This window comes from Phyllostomus hastatus, unplaced genomic scaffold, assembly GCF_019186645.2.
Source record: "Phyllostomus hastatus isolate PE091 unplaced genomic scaffold, TTU_PhHast_1.1 phas_contig_80, whole genome shotgun sequence".
Taxonomy (NCBI): domain Eukaryota; kingdom Metazoa; phylum Chordata; class Mammalia; order Chiroptera; family Phyllostomidae; genus Phyllostomus; species Phyllostomus hastatus.
In genome coordinates, this window is record NW_025333960.1 from 1278041 (window position 1) to 1300989 (window position 22949).

Genomic DNA, 22949 nt, shown 5'->3' on the forward strand with positions numbered 1-22949 from the left:
GAAACCAAACTAAGCGAACAACTAGACAACTAGAACAGGTACAGATTCACAAAAATGGAGATCACATGGAAGGCTATCAGCAGGGAGTGGGAGGGGGAGAATGGGGGAAAAGATACAGGGAATAAAAACATAAATGGTAGGTACAAAATAGGGGGAGGTTTAAAATAGTATGAGAAATGGATAAGCTAAAGAACTCACATGTATGACCCCTGGACATGGGCTAAGGTGTGGGAATGATGGTGGAAGGGGGAGGGTACAGGGAGGAGGGGAATAAAGGGAAGGAAAGAAAAGAGCATAAGCAATAAAATAAATTTTTTTTAAATAAAGAATCCTCGCCCCCCACCCCCTCCTGGCAGCAGCCCAGCCCTAGATTAAACCTGGGCGTGGCCAGCTCCTCCCGGGTTACCACAACCGTTCCTCCATTACCACAACCCTCCAGCTCTAGGGCGGAAAAGTAGACTTTGGCTGGGAGAGTGGGGGTGGGGGTGGGGGTGGGGTGGGGGAGGGGGTTGAGGGTAGGGCCCTTGAGGGAAGTTATCACTAGACGCACCGGATGTGGGTGGGCGGAGCTCCCACCAACACCGCGTTGGGCGCAACCATTAGCCAATGGAGAGCGAGGTGTTTCTTTTTCCGCCAATAAAGCGGACTAAGGCGGTCCCTGATAAACTGCCCTAGTAAAGGCCGCATGGTAACACTGCTCCTAGTTGTGGGTTACTCCTAGTTTTCCTCGCTGGTCTTGGTTTCTGACGTCCGGAAGATGAAGATTGAGGAGGTGAAGAGCACCACGAAGACTCAGCGCATCGCCTCCCACAGTCACGTGAAGGGGCTGGGACTGGACGAGAGCGGCTTGGCCAAGCAGGCGGCCTCGGGGCTGGTGGGCCAGGAGAACGCACGAGAGGTGGGGCTGGCTCTCTGGTGGGCCTGGGGATTGGGCCGTTGAGCAGGGCTGCTATTGCAAAGAGCCGTTAAGGTAGGGGTTCAGAGCCGGGTAGGTACTAGGGTGCTCCGCTTAGGTTTCTTCAGGTCAGTGAAAATTGACTATGAAGCCAGGAGGCACCTCACTGGGACTGGGAGTGGGGCGGTTCAGGCAGAGCAGATGACGACCCAAGGGGAGCCGTTGACTGCTTGCTTCATCTCATTTACAGTATATCTTGAGTGAGTCCAATTCCCTCTGGTCTGTTCGCGATGCTGGGTTCCAGTAGAGAACACGATAAGCAATGTCACTGTTCCTAACGGAGCTTACTTTTCAGTGTGGTGAGACACAGGCGGTAGATGTTTAAACCAATAATTATTATGTTTCGCTGAGGGCCACTTCCTACGGGGCTTTACTGGCTAAGATAAGGAATTTGGATTTTTGTCAGTGGTGTGGGAGACTGTGGGAGTTTTAAAGTATGCGAATGATCAACCTTAAAAAGTTAACTGTGATTCACAGAGCCTGGGAGCCTGGGAACGGAAGGAGGAAGTGAGGTACAGGGAGGAACAGTCTATCCACACTCTCAGCATCCTTTTGACAATTCCAATTCCATCCACTTTTATTAAGTGGTAATGATGCCAGGTTTTTCATCTACATTATAATCACAAAACTATTCGAGTTCTTTGTGGTATTATTATTTCTTGCAGATTAAAAAATTAAGGGTGAGAGATGTCACTTCACCTACCCACTTGTCACTCAGTTTAGTAATGGTAATGCTGGGATTTGTACCCATGTGTAATTCTGACTCCCAATTTAGTGCTCTCTATGATGTTAGAGCCACCTGTCAGTTTGCTGTGCTCTAAGGTCAGGTTCATGTCCATTGGCCTTGCCATGATTTCTTCTCCAGGACCCCCAACCGGGGACCTGGCCCACAACTCAGGCATTTGCCCTGACTGGGAATTGGACCTGCAGCCTTTTGGTTCGCAGGCTAGTTCTCAATCCATGGAGCCACACCAGCTAGGGAGACCTTGTTGTGCTTTAACAGTTTCAGAAACTGTAATGTGAGGTTAAGACTGTTACCTCCTAGGCTAATTGTGCTAATAGAAAGGGCCAAAGAAAAGCTTCTGGCTTCCATTTTGACCATCATGTTTTCAAAATGGCAATATTGACATAGTCATGGTGGCTTTCACATCTCTATGCAGCTTCTGCTTACTAAGGACCTATTACTGCAGATAGCTAACATTGGTTGAATGCTTGTTATGTGCCAAGCACTGTACTAAGCAGCTTTATCTCCTGTATGTCTTGTTTTCACCTCTACTCTAGTAGGTGTCTCTATCCCATTTTACTCTGACACTTTTCAGGCATACAAAAAAGTTGTAGGACTTGTGTAGTGAAAACTTGGGTGCCTAAATTCTACAATTAACATATTACTCTGTTGCTCTATCATATATCTATCTGTTTATTTATCAATCCACCAAATCCATTTTTGCATTTTAAAGTCTGCAACTTTTTCATTATCTACCCTTAAACCTTAACATGTGTGCCACTATTATGAATTCTGTTGTCAGATAATGAAATGGTAGCTCACAGAGGTTGAGTAGGTAGGTCCAAGGTGGCTCAGCTGGTAATGGTAGAGCCAGGATTTAAACCCAAGTCTATTGAATCTAGAATCCATGCTCCGAACTCTGATGCTGTATGCCTTTGTACATCTATAAGCTTCCTGAGGATAGAGACAAGATAATGTTATTAAACACCCAGAGCCTAACTCATTATAAGGGCTCAGTATTTATTGAATTAATAGGCATCCTCGCTCAGCTACCAGATCCTTGTATGATTCTTGTATGATCTGGTCACATGTAATGTGTGACTGGTCACATTAGTTGTCTTGCTGGTGTTTAATATCCTCATCTGAAAAATGAGTTGGACTAGGTACTCTTTTAAAGACTTTTCCAGTTTTTACTTTCTACATTTTAGTATTCACTGACCTTAGTTCACTGGAGAGAAGTTGGAGCTTAAACTGAGGAAGATTAAATGGAAGAGATTCTAGTGTGTGAATTAAAAGTACATATACAGGTTTAGAAAATCTCTTCTACCTCTTTTGTGTTTCCCAAAGACTTTTAAGTGCTGAGGATTATGATATCATAGGGTTCAATGAAAAGACCATAGTGGCTCTGCTATCTTTTTAGACATGCAGCATCTGAAGAATAGCTTCTAGGCTCTATTAAGGGCACTGTACTTTTCTAGCTGAGCCAGAAATGGAATAGAGCATGTCTACATGCATTCATTGATCCCACAGTTTTTGAGAGGCTGTCTTATGTGTGATACCAAAGTACTCTCCATAGTCCATGGAGAATAGTGGTAGAGTAGATAAGGTGTATTGACAACACCCTGCCAATAGGGTACAATGTCATAACTGCCCAGAGAGAATAGCTAAGGCAAGTAATTGACCTTGAGTATTTGAAAGGCATTCAGTGAATCTTGTGCCACAGGTTTAACCTCACGTGCAGCATTCTGGGACACTTAACCGATGGTCAACTAGTAGTGTATGTCATTGATTCTTAAACCTTAATGAGTTAATTTGGGAATCTGATGAAAGCTGTAAATCAAAAAATGCACATGTAATCATATATGCATAATTTTGCTTCCAATTTCATTTCCATTTTCAGGAAGTGTGTGGGCTCCTGTAGTCTCTGTCTGGTCCCCAGACTAAAAGTCACTGCCCTCATTTGTACTTCTACTGTCTCCACACAGTAGCCATCAAGATCTTTTTTAAAAGATTTTATTTATTTATTTTTAGAGAGTGGGGAAGGGAGGGAGAAAGAGAGGGAGAGAAACATCGATGTGTGAGGAAACGATGGGTTGCCTCTCTCACACCCCCAATTGGGGATCTGGCCTGCAACCCAGGCATGTGCCCTGACTGGTAATCAAACCTATGACCTTTTGGTTCGCAGGCTGACACTCAGTCCATCAACCACACCAGCCAGGGCACAATCTTTTAAAAACAAATCATCATAACATGACATATAGTCTGATACCTGTTCATTAACTTCCCATTACATATACAATAAAATCCAAACTTTAATGTGGACTCTTAACATTCTGTTCTGAGTACTGCCCTCTGCCTGCCTTTTCAACATCATCTTTCCATTCTCGTTCACTGTACCTTGGTCAATGTATGTAGTCTTTCTGTCCCTTGCACACACCAAGCTCATTTCTATATTTTGAATTTGCTGTTTCCTTCAAATGCAACACTAACTCTAACTTGCTCAGAGCTTTGCATATCAAATATATTGTCATCAGAGAGGTCTTCCCAGATCACTTTCTAGAGTAACCTCCACCCCAGGCATTTGCTATGTCATTACCCTTTTTTCTTTATGGTAGTGATCTTGTACAATGTCTTTGTGATTGTCTCCTCCACAGGGATAGGTGCTCCATAAGCACAAGACTTTTCTGTCTTGCCCTCCACTGCCTCCAGCCCTTAGAACAGTGCCTGCAGTGTATTGGCAGTAAAGTGTTAGTTGAATCAGTATGTGAATTGTTTTGACCAGAGACTGGACATTTTCCCCCCGTGAAACATTTTAATACTGATTTATTTTTTCCATTGTGGTGTCTAGGCATGTGGTGTGATAGTAGAATTAATCAAAAGCAAGAAAATGGCTGGAAGAGCTGTCTTGTTGGCAGGGCCTCCTGGAACTGGCAAGGTACTCATTTTCTCTTATTTTTTTTAATCTACCCAAAAGAATGATCCTAATGTCTAAGCCACATTAAATTTGTGTCTTAACTAGTCTTTGTTTATCTAAGTTGGTTATATGTATGTTTTTAAAACTAATGTGCAGTAATACAACTGAGTATCTAAAATCCATGCTTTTGAAATCCAGATTATCCTGGACAACCTCCGGAGAAGAGAGAATGAAGTCCTTGGAGTGATCTCATTGTCTTTAGAATTTGACTTGTATCTCTTTCAAGTCTGCTTTGCTCTGGAAGTACATTTCTGTTTGTATAGGGCTGCATAAAATCTTCAGAGTGACATCTTGAGGAGGGAAGAAAACCAATCAGCAAGCATTTTTCTGAATGCTAACTGTATCAGCACTATTCTGGCTGTATGAGAGATGGAGGAAAAAAGGAAGATGGAAGGAATTGCAGACATGATTTTTATCTTCAAGGGGCTTTCAGGGCAGAGAGAGGAAACTTTGACAGCCCGAAAATGCTTTAGGTGAACACTGATCCTAAATGCAGTTGAAAATAGAGCAGGAGGCACACGAAGAGCTGGCAAAGCTGGACAGGTTGATTCTTGACATTTGTCCTAAAGAGTAGGGAGAAGAGTTGGCTTTTTGCAGGGAAGAAAAGGGCCTTGCAGGCAGAGGAGGCAGTATGATTGTTAGGATTCATTAGGGGAGTGGCTAGATACTTGAAGTGCTGTAAGTCCCCAGTCTGAGCCCGGCTTCTTTTTCAAAAGGCCCACTTGGTACAGGAGAGAGTTACAGCTTGGGATTGTGTTTACGAGGCTTGTTCAGAAGGTATCCAGCCATGTAATATGAAAAATACGACACTTATCGAAGATACAAGACAGAAGAAACAGTATATGCACGACAATGGCACTTCAGACCCCTTCAAAATAGGCACCTGGGAACCTCACATAATTCTCCCAATCACCATCAGCTGCTCTGTCATATTTTCCTAAATCTCACTGATGGTCTGAAATCTCTTCCCTTTCAAAGGTGATTTTAGTTTTGGGAAAAGCCAGAAGTCCCAGGATACAGTATCTAGGCTGTAAGGGGGATGAGGCACCTGGGTGATTTGATGTCTCATCAAAACCTCTGCTCCAGACATGATGCATGAGCAGGCGCATTGTCGTGATGAAGCTGCCAATCACCAGTTGCCTATGGCGGCGGCCTTCTGATTCATCCAAATAGCTTCCATGGAGGAATTTTCAAGCTTAATGCAAAATTTGATGCAGATTCTTGCTCTACTCGCTCAGTCATTTTGACTGTAACGGCCACACAATACACATGCTCACTCAACGGTGTCTGCTGCCCCCACTGACTAGTACAGTAAAGTCACCATTATTCACGCATGCGCATTCCAGCCCACTTGCCTTAGCTGTCAGGTTACATTGATGTGGCTCAAACCATTCTCATTATATTAACAATGGTTGGACTTTTTCCGAATAGACTTGGTATAAGGAAATAGGCTTTAAATTCCAGCACTGTTGCTGACTTTCTACGAGACCTGAGAAAGGTCCCTTAGCCTTTCTGAAATAGTAACACATGCCCTATTTCAGGCAGTTATTAAACTGGTCAGTTGTGAGGTAATGACTTTAATTATTATTTGAAATCATGAATTGATGGTGTCTCTTATATTGGTGTCTTATAATAGAGGAAAAAGTGCTGTGTTTGTGCAAAAGTTTTTTTAAGTTTTTTTTATATATATTTTTTATTTACTTATTTTTAGAGAGGGAAGGGAGGGAGATAGAGAGAGAAACATCAATGTGCGGTTGCTGGGGGTTATGGCCTTCAACCCTGGCTGGGAATCGAACCTGGGACACTTTGGTTCCCAGCCCGCGCTCAATCCACTGAGCTATGCCATCCAGGGCTTAGTTTTTTTAAGTTTTAACATGCCATATAAATGAACTTTCATTACCTCTGTAAGCAATATTAGCTTGTCTAATGAATTTACCATGTATTTGTTTTCTGTTTCTTCTTACATCTTAGATCCTAACACTCCATGTTTCCTCTTCCTGAAGTATATCATTTAGAAGTTTCTTCTAAAAGTGTATTAGTGACAAAGTAAGGGTTGTATTTGTTATGTTGCCTTTGTTTTGAAAGGTAGTTATGTTGGATGTATAGTTCAGTTAACAGCTATTTTTTCTCAGTACTTTTTCTCTCAATGGTATCTGCTACCTGTTGTCTTCTATTTTTGCTTTTGAGAAGCTTGATTTTGAGGGCCTTTGGTTTTTCTTTCTTGGGTGTTTTTAAGATATTTTTGGTTTCAGTGTTTGACTATGGCATGTTGAACAGTGAATTTATTTTTATTTATTGGGCTTAATATTAATTGTGCTTTTTGAGTCTGACTATTATGTCTCTAATGAATCTTGGGAAATTGTCAGCCTTTATCTCTTCAGAAATTGCCTTTCCCTGTTCTTTTAATTCTCTTTTCCTAGAAATTCAGTTCGATGCTAAGTTTTACTGCAAAGGTTTTAAATCTGGGGTTGTTTTGCCACCACCCCACCCCACCCCTTTAAACCTGCCTGCCAAGGGACATTTGTCTAGAGACAGTGTCTCGAGACAGTTTTGGTTGTCAAAACTTGGTCACATGAGCAGTGTGAGACCATGAGTGCTGCTAAATACCCTACAGTGTGTGCAGAGTAGTCCCTACAACACGGAATTATCTGGCTCAAAATGTCAGTAGTGGCCAGATTGGGAAACCTAGGCTAGACCTTTTCATTTTGTCATGTTTGTTTTTCCAACCTCTTTTTTATCTTTCTTATCTTTTTTACTTTGCTGCGTTTTACTTTGTTGTAGTTTCTTTAGACGTTGGTTCCAGTTTAATTGTCTGGTAAGCTATCACTAAACTGCTGTTTAATCCAATTCATTGAATATTTTTTTCTTTTTCATTTTGAATATTTTGAAACCCACAAAGGAATAGAAAGAGTAGTATGATGATCCTCTGGTATTCCCTACACATAAATGAATAAATGACTAATTGTGAATATTTTGTGGCATTTGCTTTTTGTCTACGTATAATTCTGAACCACTTGAAAGTAAGCACAAGGACATTTTCCTACATTACCAGGATACTGTCATTACACCCAAGAAATTCAATGTTGTTAACACTATTAGCAGATGTCTAATTTCTGGTAAAATTTCTCCAACTTGTTCCAGTGTTTGGCTGTTTCATTTTTTAATATTTTTAAATTCAGAATATAACTAAGATCTCACATTGCATTCATTGTTATGTCTCTTTAGTTTCTCTTTATGTAGAAGTTACCCTCCCCAGAATTGTTTTGTTTTCTTTTATGACATTGACATTTTTGAAGAGTCCAATACAGTTGTTTTGTAGAATATTCTACAGCCATCCTACAGTGATTTTGTTAAACACTAGCACAACTTTGAACAGGTGATGTTGTGTCCTTTCATTGCTTTACCACGAAAGGCTGATGCCAAATTCTACTGTGAAAGTATTGGTTCCCATTGTAATTAATGAGTAATCTGTGAAGTGAATCTGTTGAGATGTTTTGAATATTCTTTCCTGCTGTGGGTGTAACATTCATTGGTGGTCATTGCTTATCAGTTATCACATTGGTGGTTGCAAAAATGGGGTTGTTTTTATTATTAAATTTATTGGATGACATTGTTTAATAATAATATTTATTATATACATTTCAGATATACAACTTATGTGTTATGACTTCTGTATACACTATTGTTTGGACACTACCTGATGTCTAGTCTCCTTCTTTCACCATGTATTTGATCCCCTCTACCCTCTATCCTCCCTCTATTCTCCTTCTCTGGTAATCACCATTCTGTTGTCTATATCTATTAGTTTGGTTTTTTTAATTTATTTGTTTTATGTGTTTGTTGATTTTTGTTTTATATCCCACATATGAGTGAATTCATATGGTTCTTGTTTTTTTTCCATCTGACTTATTTAATTTAACCATAATACTCTCAAGAGCCACCCATGTTGTCGCAAATGGCATTTCATTTTTTTTTAGTATTTCATTTTTTATATATATCATGTCTTTATCCAGTCATTCATTTCTATGTCTTGGCTATTGTGAATAATGCTGCAGTGAACATAGGGTACATCTATAACTTTATGAATAAGTTTTCAAATTTTTCAAGTAGATACCCAGAAAAGGCATTGCTGGGTCATATAGTAGCTCTATTTTAAATTTTTTTTTAAGATTTAAAAAAATTTTTTTTGTTTATTTTTTAAATGTTTTAGTTTTAAAAATATATTTTATTGATTATGCTATTACAGTTGTCCTATTTTCCCCCTTCACTCCCCTCTACCTTGCACACCCCCTCCCACCCATATTCCACCCCCCCCTTTAGTTCATGTCCAGGTGTCATACTTATAAGTTCTTTGGCTTCTACATTTCCAATACTGTTCTTACTCTCCCCCTGTCTATTTACTACCTACCATCTATGCTACTTATTCTCTGTACCTTTTCCCCCTCTCTCTCCCTCTCACTCCCCTGTTGCTAACCTTCCATGTGATCTCCATTTCTGTGGTTCTGTTCCTCTTCCAGTTGTTTGCTTAGTTTGTTTTTGTTTTTGGTATGGTTGTTAATAATGTGAGTTTGCTGTCATTTTACTGTACATATTTTTATCTTCTTTTTCTTAGGTAAGTCCCTTTAACATTTCATATAATAAGGCCTTGGTGATGATGAACTCCTTTAACTCAACCTTATCTGAGAAGCACTTTATCTGCCCTTCCATTCTAAATGAAAGCTTTGCTGGATAGAGCAATCTTGGATGTAGGTCCTTGCCTTTCATGACTTGGAATGCTTCTTTCCAGCCCCTTCTTGCCTGTAAGGTCTCTTTTGAGAAATCAGCTGACAGGCTGGTGGGAACTCCTTTGTAGGTTACTGTCCCCTTATCTCTTGCTGCTTCTAGGACTCTCTCCTTCATTTTTACCTTGGGTAATGTAATTATGACGTGCCTTGTTGTGTCCCTTCTTGTGTCCAACTTTTTTGGGACTCTGAGCTTCCTGGACTTCCTGGAAGTCTATTTACATTGCCAGATTGGGGAAGTTCTCCTTTATTATTTGTTCATATAACTTTTCCACTTGTTGCTCTTTCTCTTCTCCTTCTGGTACCTCTATAATTCGAATGTTGGAATGTTTAAAGATGTCCTGGAGGTTCCTAAGCCTCTCCTCATTTTTTTGAATTCTTGTTTCTTCATTCTTTTCTGTTTGGTTGTTTCTTTCTTCCTTCTGGTGCACTCCATTGATTTGAGTCCCAGTGTCCTTCCCATCACTAATGGTTCCTTGTGCATTTTCCTTTATTTCACTTAGCATAGCCTTCATTTTTTCACGTAATTTGCAACCACATTCAACGAATTCTGTGAGCACCCTGATCACCAGTGCTTTGACTTGTTCATCTGATAGGTTGGCTATCTCTTTGTCGCTTAGTTGTATTTGTTCTGGAGCTTTGATCTGTTCTTTCGTTTGGGGCTTTTTTATTTTTTTTGTATTTTTTTTTTGTCTTAACATACCTGTTGCATAGTGAGGGTTGGAGCCTTAGGTATTCACCAGGGCAGGGCAACCCACGTAGCTTCATTGTGAAGCTGTTTGTGAGGGAGGGGTCTGAGAGGGAACAGTGGTGCTTGCCACGCTCTCTGCTGGTTTTCTGTCCCTTCCACTGCTTCCCCCAAGCAAACTGGGCCCTTCTTGTACTGATTTCCATATGGTTGGGCTTGTGTACATTCTAGGACCCTGTGGGTCTTTCCAGCAAACTCTCCTGTGAGGCTTGGAATGAACTCTCCTTTGAGGCTGTGAGTCTCTTCCAGCACCTGAGCCCCCACAGGTGTTTTCAGTAGGTGTTTTGAGTCTTTATTTCCCTGTCCTGGGACCCACCCTGGGTTGTGTGGTCAGTCTCACCCCCCAGTGTGGCCTGGTTTATCTGCATGCAAATATGGGACCTCCCCTTCTCGCCAGTGGCCTTGCATGCCACGCCCCTCCACAATATGCCACCTTGTGGCTTTGCCATGACCCCTCACCGCCTGATGCCCCAACTCCACCCCTCTTACTGGTCTGGATGAATGTGTCTACTTTAACTCCTTGGTTGCCAGGCTTACATATATTTCAATTTTCTGTCTGTCACTACGGGTTGTTTTTTTTGTTTCTAAATGTTTGTTGTCCTTGTTTTGGTTGTGTGAGGAGGCACAGTATATCTACCTCTGCCTCCATCTTGGCTAGAAGTCCAATATTTTATTTTTTTATTTTTAGAGAGGGGAAGGGAGGGAGAAAGAGGACGAAAACCATCAATGTGTTAAAGATTTTTATTTATTTTTGGAGAAAGGGGAAGGGAGGGAGAAAGAAGGAGAGATATGTCAATATGTGGTTGCCTCTCACGTGCCACCAACTGGGGACCTGGCCCACAACCCAGGCTTGTACTCTGACTGGGAATCGAACTGGCAACCCTTTGGTTTTCAGGCCAGCGATCAATCCGCTAAGCCATACCAGCCAGGGCTCTGTTAATTTTTTGAGGAAACTCCATACTGTTTTTCATTTCATAGTGGCTGCACCAGTTTATATTACTACCAGCTTGTACGAGAGTTCCCTTTTCTTCACATCATAACACTTGTTATTTCTTGTCTTATTGATAATAGAAAATGGTGCTTTTCAAAATGTCAATTTTTTCTACATATTTTAGCTTGATTTTTTAAATTTGTTTTTGTAAAGATGAAGCACCCCCTAAAGTTGTATTATTTTTCTTTTCTTCAAAATTTATTTTTGATAGCCTCTTGTCCCTTGTTCATGAAGCAATTTGGGTTTGTTTGTTTTTTTGTTTGTTTGTTTGTTTTTTGGTATTCTGTATCTGCTTTTGAAATCATGTTTAATTGATCAAATATGTGAAGCCTCTCTAATCTAAAGTTAGGACTGAATGCTTTCTTAGAAGACATGTGAGAGCCTTGCTATGCTACAGATCCTGGGCACTTGATGTGAAGTTTTTGTCCTAGGTTTTCTGGCCACCGGGTAGTGTAAAGACCAATCCTAAATCTGTTTGAGAGAATGCTGGGGAGACTTTCTTTCCTCACCCAGAGTAAAGGCAAGACTGACAAGTTTATACTTTGTACCTCAAGGAGATTTTTTTTATTGTCCACCTTCATGGCCCTTAAGCGTCCTTTTTATTGAAGGGTTTCTGCCTTAACACTACACCTTGCTGGGTTTCTGGTATCTGTCAATCACTCTTCAAACTTTCGAGGTAATATAGGTTTATTACTTTGGGTTTATTATTATTTATTTATTTTTAGGTATTTTGTAACGAAAGATTTGTAATGGCTCTAGTGTGCTGTATTGCTGGAAGCATGAGTCCTTCATTTCTTTTGTAATAAACTATTTTTCTCCTAGAAAATGTGAGAACTTCTCAGCACTTACAGATTTGACCAGTTTCTTGTAATGTTTAGGAAGGCATGTGGTAACTCTTTTAGTATGCTGATGGGCCCCCAAATTTAGGCAACTTAACTGAGTGACAGGCAGGAGAATTCAGTGCTTATTTAGAAAAGCAAATACATGTTTCGTATAGATGTTCCATTTTTGAGAGTCTCAGAACTTTAATAACAGGGCAGTGTGTTTGGGTTTTAGAAAAAGGTATTCAGATGAGGCTGAAAATAAAATAGATTAATCTTTTGGCAACCATCTCTTTTTTGTATGCCACTTGCATGGGTGAGGGACGGAGGTAAGCACAAAGAAATAATGTGTTTGGAGATTGGGGTTTGCATCCTGGCTCTGCTGCTTGCTAACTCTTTAGCCTTGGGTGAGTTGGTAACTTCTGAATTTCAGTTTCTAAAGCTATAAAAAACCAACTAGATTATCAAGTTCAGCTAGTTGGGAGGATTCAATGAGATCTCTCATGCAACTGACCTAGCACTATCTAGAGTAGATATAGCTATGGTATTATAGCCATATCATGTACTTGGCCTCTGGAAGCCTTTATTTTTTAAAGATTTTATTGATTTACTTTTGTAGAGAGGGAGAGAAACTCAATGGGTGAGAGATAATAATATTGATCAGTTGCCTCTTGCGTGCCCTCAACTGGGACCTTGCCCACAACCCAGGCATGTGCCCTGGTTACGTGGTGACCTTTTGGTTCACAGGCCAGTGCTCAGTCCACTGAGCCATGCCAGCCAGGGCTAGGAGCCTTTAACTGGTGGAAGCTAGACATACCTGAAGCATTTCTTAATCACACATTTATCATACTTTAATGGAAGTATATTGCTCATCTCTTCTGTATTAAGTAGCAATGAGGGGATGCCACAGAATCTGATACAATCACTATTTTTTACGTTTGTGGCTGTGGGTAGGGAATGGGGCCTGCAGAGATACCTGGATAACAAAGAGGATTGAATGAGAAGGTGGCAAGATTTAGATGTAAGGTGTGTGTGACCAGCCTGTGGATCCCATTGGGAGGCCTGATGTGCCACTTATCTCAATATTCCCCTTCATGCTCCAGAAATTTTTCCTTCACTCTTAGAATAATAAAACGTAACAGTTTTAGAGGTATCAGCTTCAAGATCACAAATTAAGGTGCTTACTCAGGCAAGCAGTGGAGATGAGTGAAGCATGTGGGTGCAAGCAAGCTCCAGGAAGCAGTGCAGCTATGCTGGGCCAGAGCAGCAGTCTCTCCCTAAAGGAGGCAGCTGCTCTGGGGGTTCACGCCAGGTTCTGCCACATGGTAATGAGGACTGATTGTAGCCAGACCTTCTATTTTCTCAGAAGACCCTGACTATAGGCATAATTTGTTTTATTGCCCTTCATAGATACTGTGTTTTTACAAATTAAAGGCAAGACCCTCCACCAGCAAAAAGATTACAATTTACTTTATTATAATATTCACTTTATTACAGTGGTCTGGAACAGAACTTGCAATATTTCTGAGGTATGCCTGCAAACAGCTGGATTTTTATTCGAAAGTTGCCGCCATTCAAAAGGTAGTTACAGATTGAGTCTAAAAACACACATGAGACTTCCAGGCAAAGCAGAAGCAGTCTGGGCAACTAATTAGCTATCTGTGATCTAACTCCAGACTTTCATTTGCCAGATGAGGAAATTGGGAACCAGAGATTTGTGTTGTGTCCAGGGTCACACTGAAAATTAGGGGCAGGACCAGGATAAAAGCCCAGTTTCTGCCTCTTGGGCCAGTGCTTTTTGTGCTACACTGTATGCTGATTTCTAGAGGATTTTATGTCTCAAAAACTATCATCAAAGGAGCATTGAAAAGAAATCTAAGCAGAACCTTTACCGGGCGAATTTTAAAATAGTCTCAGCCCTGTCTCGGTAGCTCAGTTGGTTAAAGCATCATCTCAGTACCCCAAGTTTGCAGGTTCAATCCCCAGTCAGAGCTCATGTAAGAATCAACCAAAGAATACAAAAATAAGTAGAACAACAAATCAGTGTGTGTATGTCTCTCTATCTCTTTCCCCTTTTCTCACTCTCTCCCACCTCACCCCTTGATCTCTCTCTCTAAAATCAATAAATAAAATTATATTTTAAAATTGTATTTAGTCTTTAAAATTTAATCAAGGTTTAACAGGTGAAAGTTTGGGCTCATTTAAAAAAAATAAAATAAACACTGTGTCAGAGAACTACTGTGGTGTTCTTCAGTAGCAGGCTTGTTTTCTTCCTTAGTCCACATGCCTTGGGAACTGACCTTGCTCAGACTTTTGTTAAAGAAATATGAAAATGGCATTAAAAGGACATGGCATTTTTCAGTCCTGTACCAGCTTTGAAGGACTGGCTTTTTTGTACCTGATATTTGACCAAGCATATATTATGTTCGGTTCTGTTTAGCATCTGACATCTGTGGTTATTTTACTAAAAGTCAACTTGTAGTTTAACTATACTTGTATGTTAAAGTGTAATTAAAGACTAGTTCAGAGCTTCAGAATTCTACCTGATGTATTCATTATGTGCGGGCCACTTAATATAAAGTGAACATCACGTAACTTACTGGTTTCCAATGGGTTGTTTTTCTATACCTATGTAAACAGAAAGCAGTTATCTCAAAGATCCAATAGTGGTGTTCTGAGTGGTTAGGTAAGGACTCTGTTTTGATATAGAGGGAATAGTTTTGGGATCCTGTACTAATTATGATGGGAACATGATCTCTATGACTTTTTTAGTGTTAGCACCTAGAATGTGTTATTTAATCTCTCTGTGTCTCAGTTTCCTCATTTTTAAAGAGGTGAGAGTATTAGTAGTATCTAATTCGTAGGGTGAATGGGTGGTTCATGTGAAGCATTTAGAGTTGGGTATGTACTACATCTCAGTAAATGATAACTTGTAATTACAAGGGTGATTAAAAATGCCATTTAGATTATAGATCCATAAGAGTCATCAAATGTTTATTGTGTGAAACATGCCAAATGACATTAAAACTAAAAGGACTAGATTTTCAGTTGTTCCTGGTTAATCTTTTTTTTTTTAAGCATATTTCTCTGAATGATCATATTTTCAAGAATGTAAAACAAATTCATTTTCTTTGTTTTCTGTAGACAGCTCTAGCTCTGGCTATTGCTCAGGAGCTGGGTAGTAAGGTGCCTTTCTGCCCCATGGTGGGGAGTGAAGTTTACTCTACGGAGATCAAGAAAACAGAAGTACTCATGGAGAACTTCCGCAGGGCCATTGGTGAGTATCATGTTTGTGGGAGGAGGACTTCTCATTTGAATGGTATACTAAAGCCTTGTGGTTGTGAAAATGGCTTGATGATTTGTATTTGTTGCATTGCTCTTTTTCTTTTGGCACCATTAGTGTTATCTTTGCAAACAAAACAAAAACCCAGCTTTACTAATTGAGGTGCTTTAACAATCAGCAAACGTAGGCCAGCTATGGGGCTGGTATTCTTAACCTGACAAACTGCATGTATCTATAAAGTGATTTTTAAAAAACAAGTCAGATTGTCCTGGTAGTCTTTTTATGCTTTTAGAGATGACTGTCCATTGAAAAGGTTTTGGTCTTAAGCCAAAAGCATTATGTGTAATGCTCCTAGAGTGCCCCTGGTTCTGAATGTTGAGCCAGAAGAACTATGGCCTGTCAGAGAGTGGAGGTACTATTTGGTCATGGGCAGAGCTTTGAGACTAGTGGTGCCAGCCTCATAGGCCTTGGGATTACCACATTGAGTGTGTATTATGTGCCAGGCCCCTGCATTAATTGTAGCCTTTCTATCTACCAAGGGGATGCTCTCAAGTCTCATTTAGCATCTTATAAAACAGACTCAGAAAGTTCAATAATTTGCCTACAGTGACCCATCTAGTTAGTAGCAGTCTAATTTTAACCTAATTTTCTGATTTTAGAGCCCATGCTTTGAAAGTCTGCTGTGAAGAGAAAATGGTCTCTCTCTTGAACATTTCCCTCTTGCGAGCGAGTACTTGTGAGGCAGACTTCTGGCTCCATTTCTGCTGGCCTAGCTTTGGAAAAAATCTCAGTTTCCCTCACATTTACTTATAGAAATAACTTAATTCCTCCTAAGCTGTTAAGAAATATTTGTGTCTCTGCACGTGTGGGAGTTTAGAATATAGTTGCTGAGTCAAGGATTATGAACTCTTGTCAGTACCTGAACCATTTACTAGTCCCTTTGATGGTCAGAGATAAATACTCTGAAGAAGGAATTTTACTAAAAAAACTTTAAGGAAATTATGAAAGTTTAAGAAATAATAGACTTGTCTAGCACAGGATCCTTGTCTCAGGACAGCCAAAGTCTAGTTTAGAGGTTAGATACTATAGGGCCTTAGGCCATGGTTAGGGCTTTGGCTTTTTTCAATGAGTGAAAAGGAGAGGTAATTGGAGAATAGTTTTGGTTTTATAAGACTCTCTCTGGTGAGGGTATGGAGAGTGGAGTAAGGAGGGTGAGGGTATAAGTAGGGAGATTATAAGGAGTGTCTGAGTAAGAGAAAGTGATAGCTTTGCCCAGGGTTGTGGTGGTAGAGTTGATAAGTGGTTGGATTCTGGATATAGTTAGATGACAGAGCTGACAGAATTTCCTGAAGGATTAGATGTGGGGGTTGAAAGAAAGAGACAAATATGTCAGCCTCTTCTCCCAGGTTTTGTCATTTTGGGAGATGGGAAGATATAGGAAGGAGCAGATTGGATATTCATTAAAAGTCTACTGTAGATATAGTGAGCAGTTTTTATCTTTTTTGCCCTAGTTGCTGGCACATAATAGGTACTCAGTGAAGTTTTTCTGAATGAGAGAAGGGGGTGGACCTTAAGGGGTGGACTTCAAAGCAAAGAAGAAACAAAAGCCTTTAGGTGAAGTAATATGGCCCTTGGTCTTTGTCTGGCAATGGACGTATTTTGTTTGTTTTAAACAGTGTTTTTAAAAATAAAATTTGAATTATATAGTTGCCAGTGATTAGAGATTGGGAGATGTCATATAAAAGCCATTCTTTCTGGACCAGCCAAGATGGAGACATAGGTAGATACTCTTCACTTCCTGACATAACCAAAAGAAGGATAACAACCAATTTAAAAACAAAAAACAACCAGAACTGCCAGAAAATCAAACTATGTAAGTCCAACAACTAAGGAGTTAAAGAAGAAACATTCATCCAGACTGGTAGGAAGGGCAGAATGGGAAGCCAGACGGAGAGGATGTGTGACAAGGCAGCAGCTAGGGATTGGGGGTGTCACATTTGTGTGCAGATAAGCTGGGGGGAACAACTGGGGAGTGGGACAAACCACGCAACCCAGGATTCTAGTGTAGGAAACTAAAGCCTCAAAACTTCTGGCTGTAAAAACCTGTGGGGGCAGAGTCAGGAGAAACTCCCAGTCCCACAGGAGAGTCCATTGGAGAGGCCCATGGGATCCTAGAATGTACACAAAAGCATTCACCCAGGAATTGCACCTGAAAGGGCACAATCCACTTGTAGGAAGCAAGGGAAGTGACGGAAAGTGTGTTGAGAGCTGAGCAAGAGGTATTGTTCCCTCTTGGACCCCTCCCCCACATACAGCGCCATGATGCAGTGAAGTGGGTTGCCCGGCCCTGGTGAATATCTAAGGCTCTGCTCCTTAACAGTGTAACAGGTGTGCTGAGACAAAAAAATATGGCTCAAGTCAAAGAACAGATCAAAACTCTAGAAAAAGAACTAAGTGACAAGGAGGTAGACAACTTATCAGATACACAGTTCAAAACATTGGTAATTAGGATGCTCACAGAATGGTTGGGTATGGTTGCAAAATAAAGGAAGAAATAAAGGCTATACAAAGTGAAGTAAAGGAAAATATAAAGGGAATCAACTGTGAAGGGAAGGAAACCAGGACACAAATCAACGATTTGGAACAAAAGGAAGAAACAAACATCCAGCTGGAACAGAAAGAAGAAAAAAGAATTCCAAAAAATGAGGAGAGGCTGGCTGAGACACCTCTGGGACAACATTAAGTGTTCCAACATCCAAATCATAGAGATGCCAAAAGGTGAAGAAGAAGGGCAAGAAATATTTGAACAAATAATGAAGGAAAACTTCCCCAGTCTGATGAAGGAACTAGACATGCCAAGTTCAGGATGCTTGGAGGGTCCCAAAGAAGTTGGTTCAAAGAAGAAACACAGCAAGACACATCATAATTAAGTTCCCTAAGATTAAACATAAGGAGAGAATCTTAAAAGCAGCAAGAGAAAAGGAGACAGTTACCTACAAAGGAGTTCCCAAAGACTATCAGCTGATTTCTCAAAAGACACCTTATAGGCAAGAAGGGACTGGAAAGAAGTATTGGAAGTCATGAAAGGCAAAGACCTACACCCAAGATTACTCTATCTGGGAAAGCTATCATTTAGAATGGAAGGGCAGATAAAGTGCTTCCCAGATAAGGCAAAGTTAAAGGAGTTCATCACTACCAAGCCCTTACTATGTGAAATGTTAAAGGGACTTATCTAAGAAAATGATCAAAACTATGAACAGTAAAATGACAACAAACTCACAACTATCAATAACAGAACCTAAAAAAAACCAAAAACTAAGCAAACCACTAGAACAGGAACAGAATCACAGGAATGGATATCACATGGGGAGGGGGAGAATGGGGGAAAAGATACAGGGAATAAGAAGCATAATTAGTAGGCCCAACATATATGGGGAGGCGAGTTAAGAAAAGTATAGGAGCCCTGGCTGGTATGGCTGAGTGGATTGAGCACTGGCCTGTGAACCAAAGGGTTGCTGGTTTGATTCCCAAGTTAGGGCACATGCCTAGGTTACAGGCTGAGAGGCATCCCATTGATATTTCTCTCACACATTGATGTTTCTCTACCTCTCTTTCTCCCTTCTGTTCTCTCTAAAAATAAATCTTTTTTTAAAAAAGGAAGTATAGGGAATGGAGAAGCCAGAGAAATTATTTGTATAACCCATGGACATGAACTAAGGAGGGGAATGCTGGAGGGAGGGTTGTGCAGGATGGAGGGAGATAAAGGGGAGAGAAAAATGGGAGAATTGTAGTAGTATAATCAATAAAATATACTTAAAAAGAGAAAAAGCCATTCTTTCTGTCTTGAAAGAAGCTTCCAGTTCCTTACATACCAATTGCTGCTGACTGTCTACACTGACGGTGCTGTCCTTTTTCAGAGCAGGCTTGTACTTCTGCTCCCCAGTCTATGAGACTTGCTCTGCTTTTTGATATTCCTTGCTAGGGTCTAGTAAGCACTGGGGTTTGGGACTCTTGCTTTAGACCAGAGACACTGAACTGTGTCTGTAGGCAGTTTTGTGTTACTTACAATAATGACTTTTTAAACTTCGAATTATTTCATACTGGAAATTTTTTTTTTTTTTTTACCATGAAACATTGGATTTTTTGGTGCCTGTTTTAAACTGAAATATAGTATACATATAGAAAAGTATGTAAAACATACCTATAATTTAACAATTAATTATGAAGTAAATGCTTATGCAGTCAGCACTCATCTCATGATATAGAGTACAGCCAGCATTGCAGATGTCACTCGTCCTCTGGTTACAGCCCCTCACATCTCCCATGTGTACCTGCAGAGTGCGACAGTTGTATGGCAATGGCTTCTGTGGTCATCATAACCCTATATACCCTTGTGTGTATCCCTAGGCAGTGCGGTTGAATTTTGCCCTTTTAAACTTTAAATGGAACCTACTCTAGGTGTTGTGTCTTGCTTTTTTAGCAGCATTTGTATTTGTAAGGTTCAGCCTGTGTTATTGCATGAAGTGGTTTCTTTGGATTTTACATTGTTATCCAGGAAAACAGTGGAAATGGCTCACAGAAGATCCTCTTCAGGGTTTCACATCTTCTGAGAACTTTTAAAGAATTTAGTGAATATGTGCCATATATATACTATCACTCATTAATTAATGAGGTACTCAGTAATATGTTACAACTGGTTCAAATATGTGTACCTCTAAAATGCATTTTTAACCCTGGCCAGGTAGAATCAACCAATGAATGCATGGATGAGTAGAACAACAAATCGATGTTTCTCTGTCTGTCTGTCTGTTTCTCTCTAAGACCAGTAAATAAAAAATTAAAATCTTTTTAAAAGTTTATTTATTTTTTAGAGAGGGGAAGGGAGGGAGAAAGAGAGGGGGAGAAACATCAATGTGTGGTTTCCTCTCTTGTGCCGCCTACTGGGGACCTGGCTCGAAACAAGGCATGTGCCTTAGGCTGGCAATCAAACTGGCAACCCTTTGATTTGCGGGCCTGCACTCAATCCACTGAGTGACACCAGCCAGGGAGAAAAAATTAAAATCTTAAGTATGTTTTATTGATTATGCTATTACAGTTATCCCATTTTTTTTCTCCCCTTTATCCCCCTCTGCCCTGCACTACTCCTCCCTCCAGCATTCCCCTGCCCCTTGGTTCATGTCCATGGGTTGTACATATAAGTTCTTGGGCTTCTCCATTTCCTATACTATTCTTAATGCACCCCTCCCCCCCACCATCTATTTTGTGTTTACCAGTTATCCTTCTTATTCCCTGTACGTTTTCCCCCCATTCTCCCCCTCCCCACTGCTAACCCCCCACGTGATATCCATTTCTGTGATTCTATTCCTGTTCTAGTGGTTTGCTTAGTTTTTGTTTTTTTCAGGTTCAGTTATTGATTTCCTTGTTATTAGATTCAGTTGGGAGTTCCTTGTCGTTTTACTGTTCATAGTTTTGATCATCTTCTTTTTCTTAGATAAGTCCCTTTAACATTTCACATAGTAAGGGCTTGGTAGTGATGAACTCCTTTAACTTTGCCTTATCTGGGAAGCACTTTATCTGCCCTTCCATTCTAAATGATAGCTTTCCCAGATAGAGTAATCTTGGGTGTAGGTCTTTGCCTTTCATGACTTCCAATACTTCTTTCCAGTCCCTTCTTGCCTATAAGGTGTCTTTTGAGAAATCAGCTGATAGTCTTTGGGAACTCCTTTGTAGGTAACTGTCTTCCTTTTCTCTTGCTGCTTTTAAGATTCTCTCCTTATGTTTAATCTTAGGGAACTTAATTATGATGTGTCTTGCTGTGTTTCTTCTTTGAACCAACTTCTTTGGGACCCTCCAAGCATCCTGAACTTGGCATGTCTAGTTCCTTCATCAGACTGGGGAAGTTTTCCTTCATTATCTTTAAAGTATTTTTAAAAAGGCATTCTTATTTATTTAAAAAAATATTTTTCTAACATTGATAAAATCTGACAAAACTGACATTTACATGAGTGCACGTGTTAAGCTTGCTTAAAGGTAACTTAAATAAATACTTTAACATTTGAAAAAAGAGAGGTAAATTTTCTAGGCATGAATTTTGTGATTTGCTATTCGTTTGTTTTTGTTTTGCTAGAGGGAACACTGCAGTTCTTTTGATCATAGCCAAGTGAAGAGAAATTTCTTGACCCTGCTACAGAATAAAAAGGGAGGTCACTGACAGTCTTAAAAAGGAACTGTGCAGACCTTTCTCTGCCTTTGAATTCCTGTGAAGTTGGTAGTGGGAGTGGGTAGAAAGCGGTACGCTGACCAGAAATAAAAAGCAAGGAGTCAGAAACAGCAAGGAGTCTGTGCTGTTTCCTTGATGTGATGAAAGTCCCTGTCAGGGATTTAGAAACCTGAGCCAGCAGATGAAACCTGTCATTTGCATTGTCCTTGCCAGCGCTAGCGCTAGCTCAGCCTCTTTCCTGGCTAACAGCCTGTTTCATTCATTGTCTGTCAACCACATCCTCTACTTGCTTGTCACCACAGAGCAACTTCTAAACAAATATGGGACTAGTGAGAGATGGGAATGCCTTTTTCTACCCAGTTGAGGAATTCATGTCATAGCTGTCTAACAGTAAGTATAGGGAAACATTCCATTTAAAGAAATGCATCTCTGGGATATAAAGGTTTTGATTTAATAATCAAAGTTCATTTGAAAAGTACAGAATTTTCTAAGTTTGTCAAAAATCTGATACATTTGTGTTTAGAAAATTTTTGTCTTGATTTTTAGGAACTAAGGATTTGTAGGGCAAAAATGAAATGTAACCTCTGTTTTGGGGTTATTCCAAAACTTCCATTTGTAAGCTATCAGATTGAGTGAAAGTAGAACAGAACTTTTCTTTAACTTTAATATCTGAGATAGTCTTTGTCCAAATAGGGTTTCTGGGGAAAGAAGTCAACCAAACCAATCATAATGACTACATTTAAAAGTGGAAAGTGATTGACACCATTGGCAGTGTTTCTTATTGCCATTGGGGTATTTCCATTATCAGAACAGGGGTGGTTTGATGATGAGGACACCAAAACCATCTCTAGGCTTCCTGCCATCAGTAGTTTATGTCTCTACATGGTGAGAAGAACAGAATTCATTCTTTAGATGAGTGGTTCTCATCTGTGGCTACACATTGTGATTATCTGGGGAGCTTTAGACTAATAATGATGTCAGGATCCCAATCCCTGAGATTCATAGGTAAGTGGGCAGGGCATGAGGAATTGTAGAAGCATCAGGTGATTCTAAAAGGTAAGAACCATGGCCATGGCCTGGTGGCTTAGTTGGTTGGAACATTGTCTCATACATATAGTGGAAGGCTGCAGGTTCAGTTTCCCAGCCCGGGTAGTAGTTCGAACCCTGGTCAGAGTGCGTGTGGGATGCAATCGATGGATGTTTCTCCTCGTATCAAAGTTTTTCTCTCTCTTTAAAAAAAACCCCTCCTCCAAAAGTACATTCTTTCTTTCTATCTGCCTATCTATCTATCTATCTATCTATCTATCTAATTTAAAAAAGGGCTATGGCCTGTGTGGCTCAATTGGTTGGCGCATCCTCCCATAAGCTGAAAGGTCATAGGTTTGATTCTCGGTCAGGGCACATGCCTAGGACATGGGCTGGTCCCCAGTCGGGCACATGGGAGAGGTAACC

General features: G+C 40.3%; 1 protein-coding gene across 1 annotated transcript in view; it reads left to right on the top strand.

Moving 5' to 3' along the window:
• Positions 1-608: 608 nt before the first annotated feature.
• Positions 609-22949, top strand: part of RUVBL1 (RuvB like AAA ATPase 1) — a 54578-nt gene continuing 32237 nt past the window's right edge. The window contains exons 1-3 of the mRNA XM_045850234.1: positions 609-898; positions 4528-4614; positions 15139-15271. Of these exons, the coding sequence (XP_045706190.1) occupies positions 758-898; positions 4528-4614; positions 15139-15271 (361 nt within the window). The 5' untranslated portion in view covers positions 609-757. The remainder of the gene's footprint in view (positions 899-4527; positions 4615-15138; positions 15272-22949) is intronic.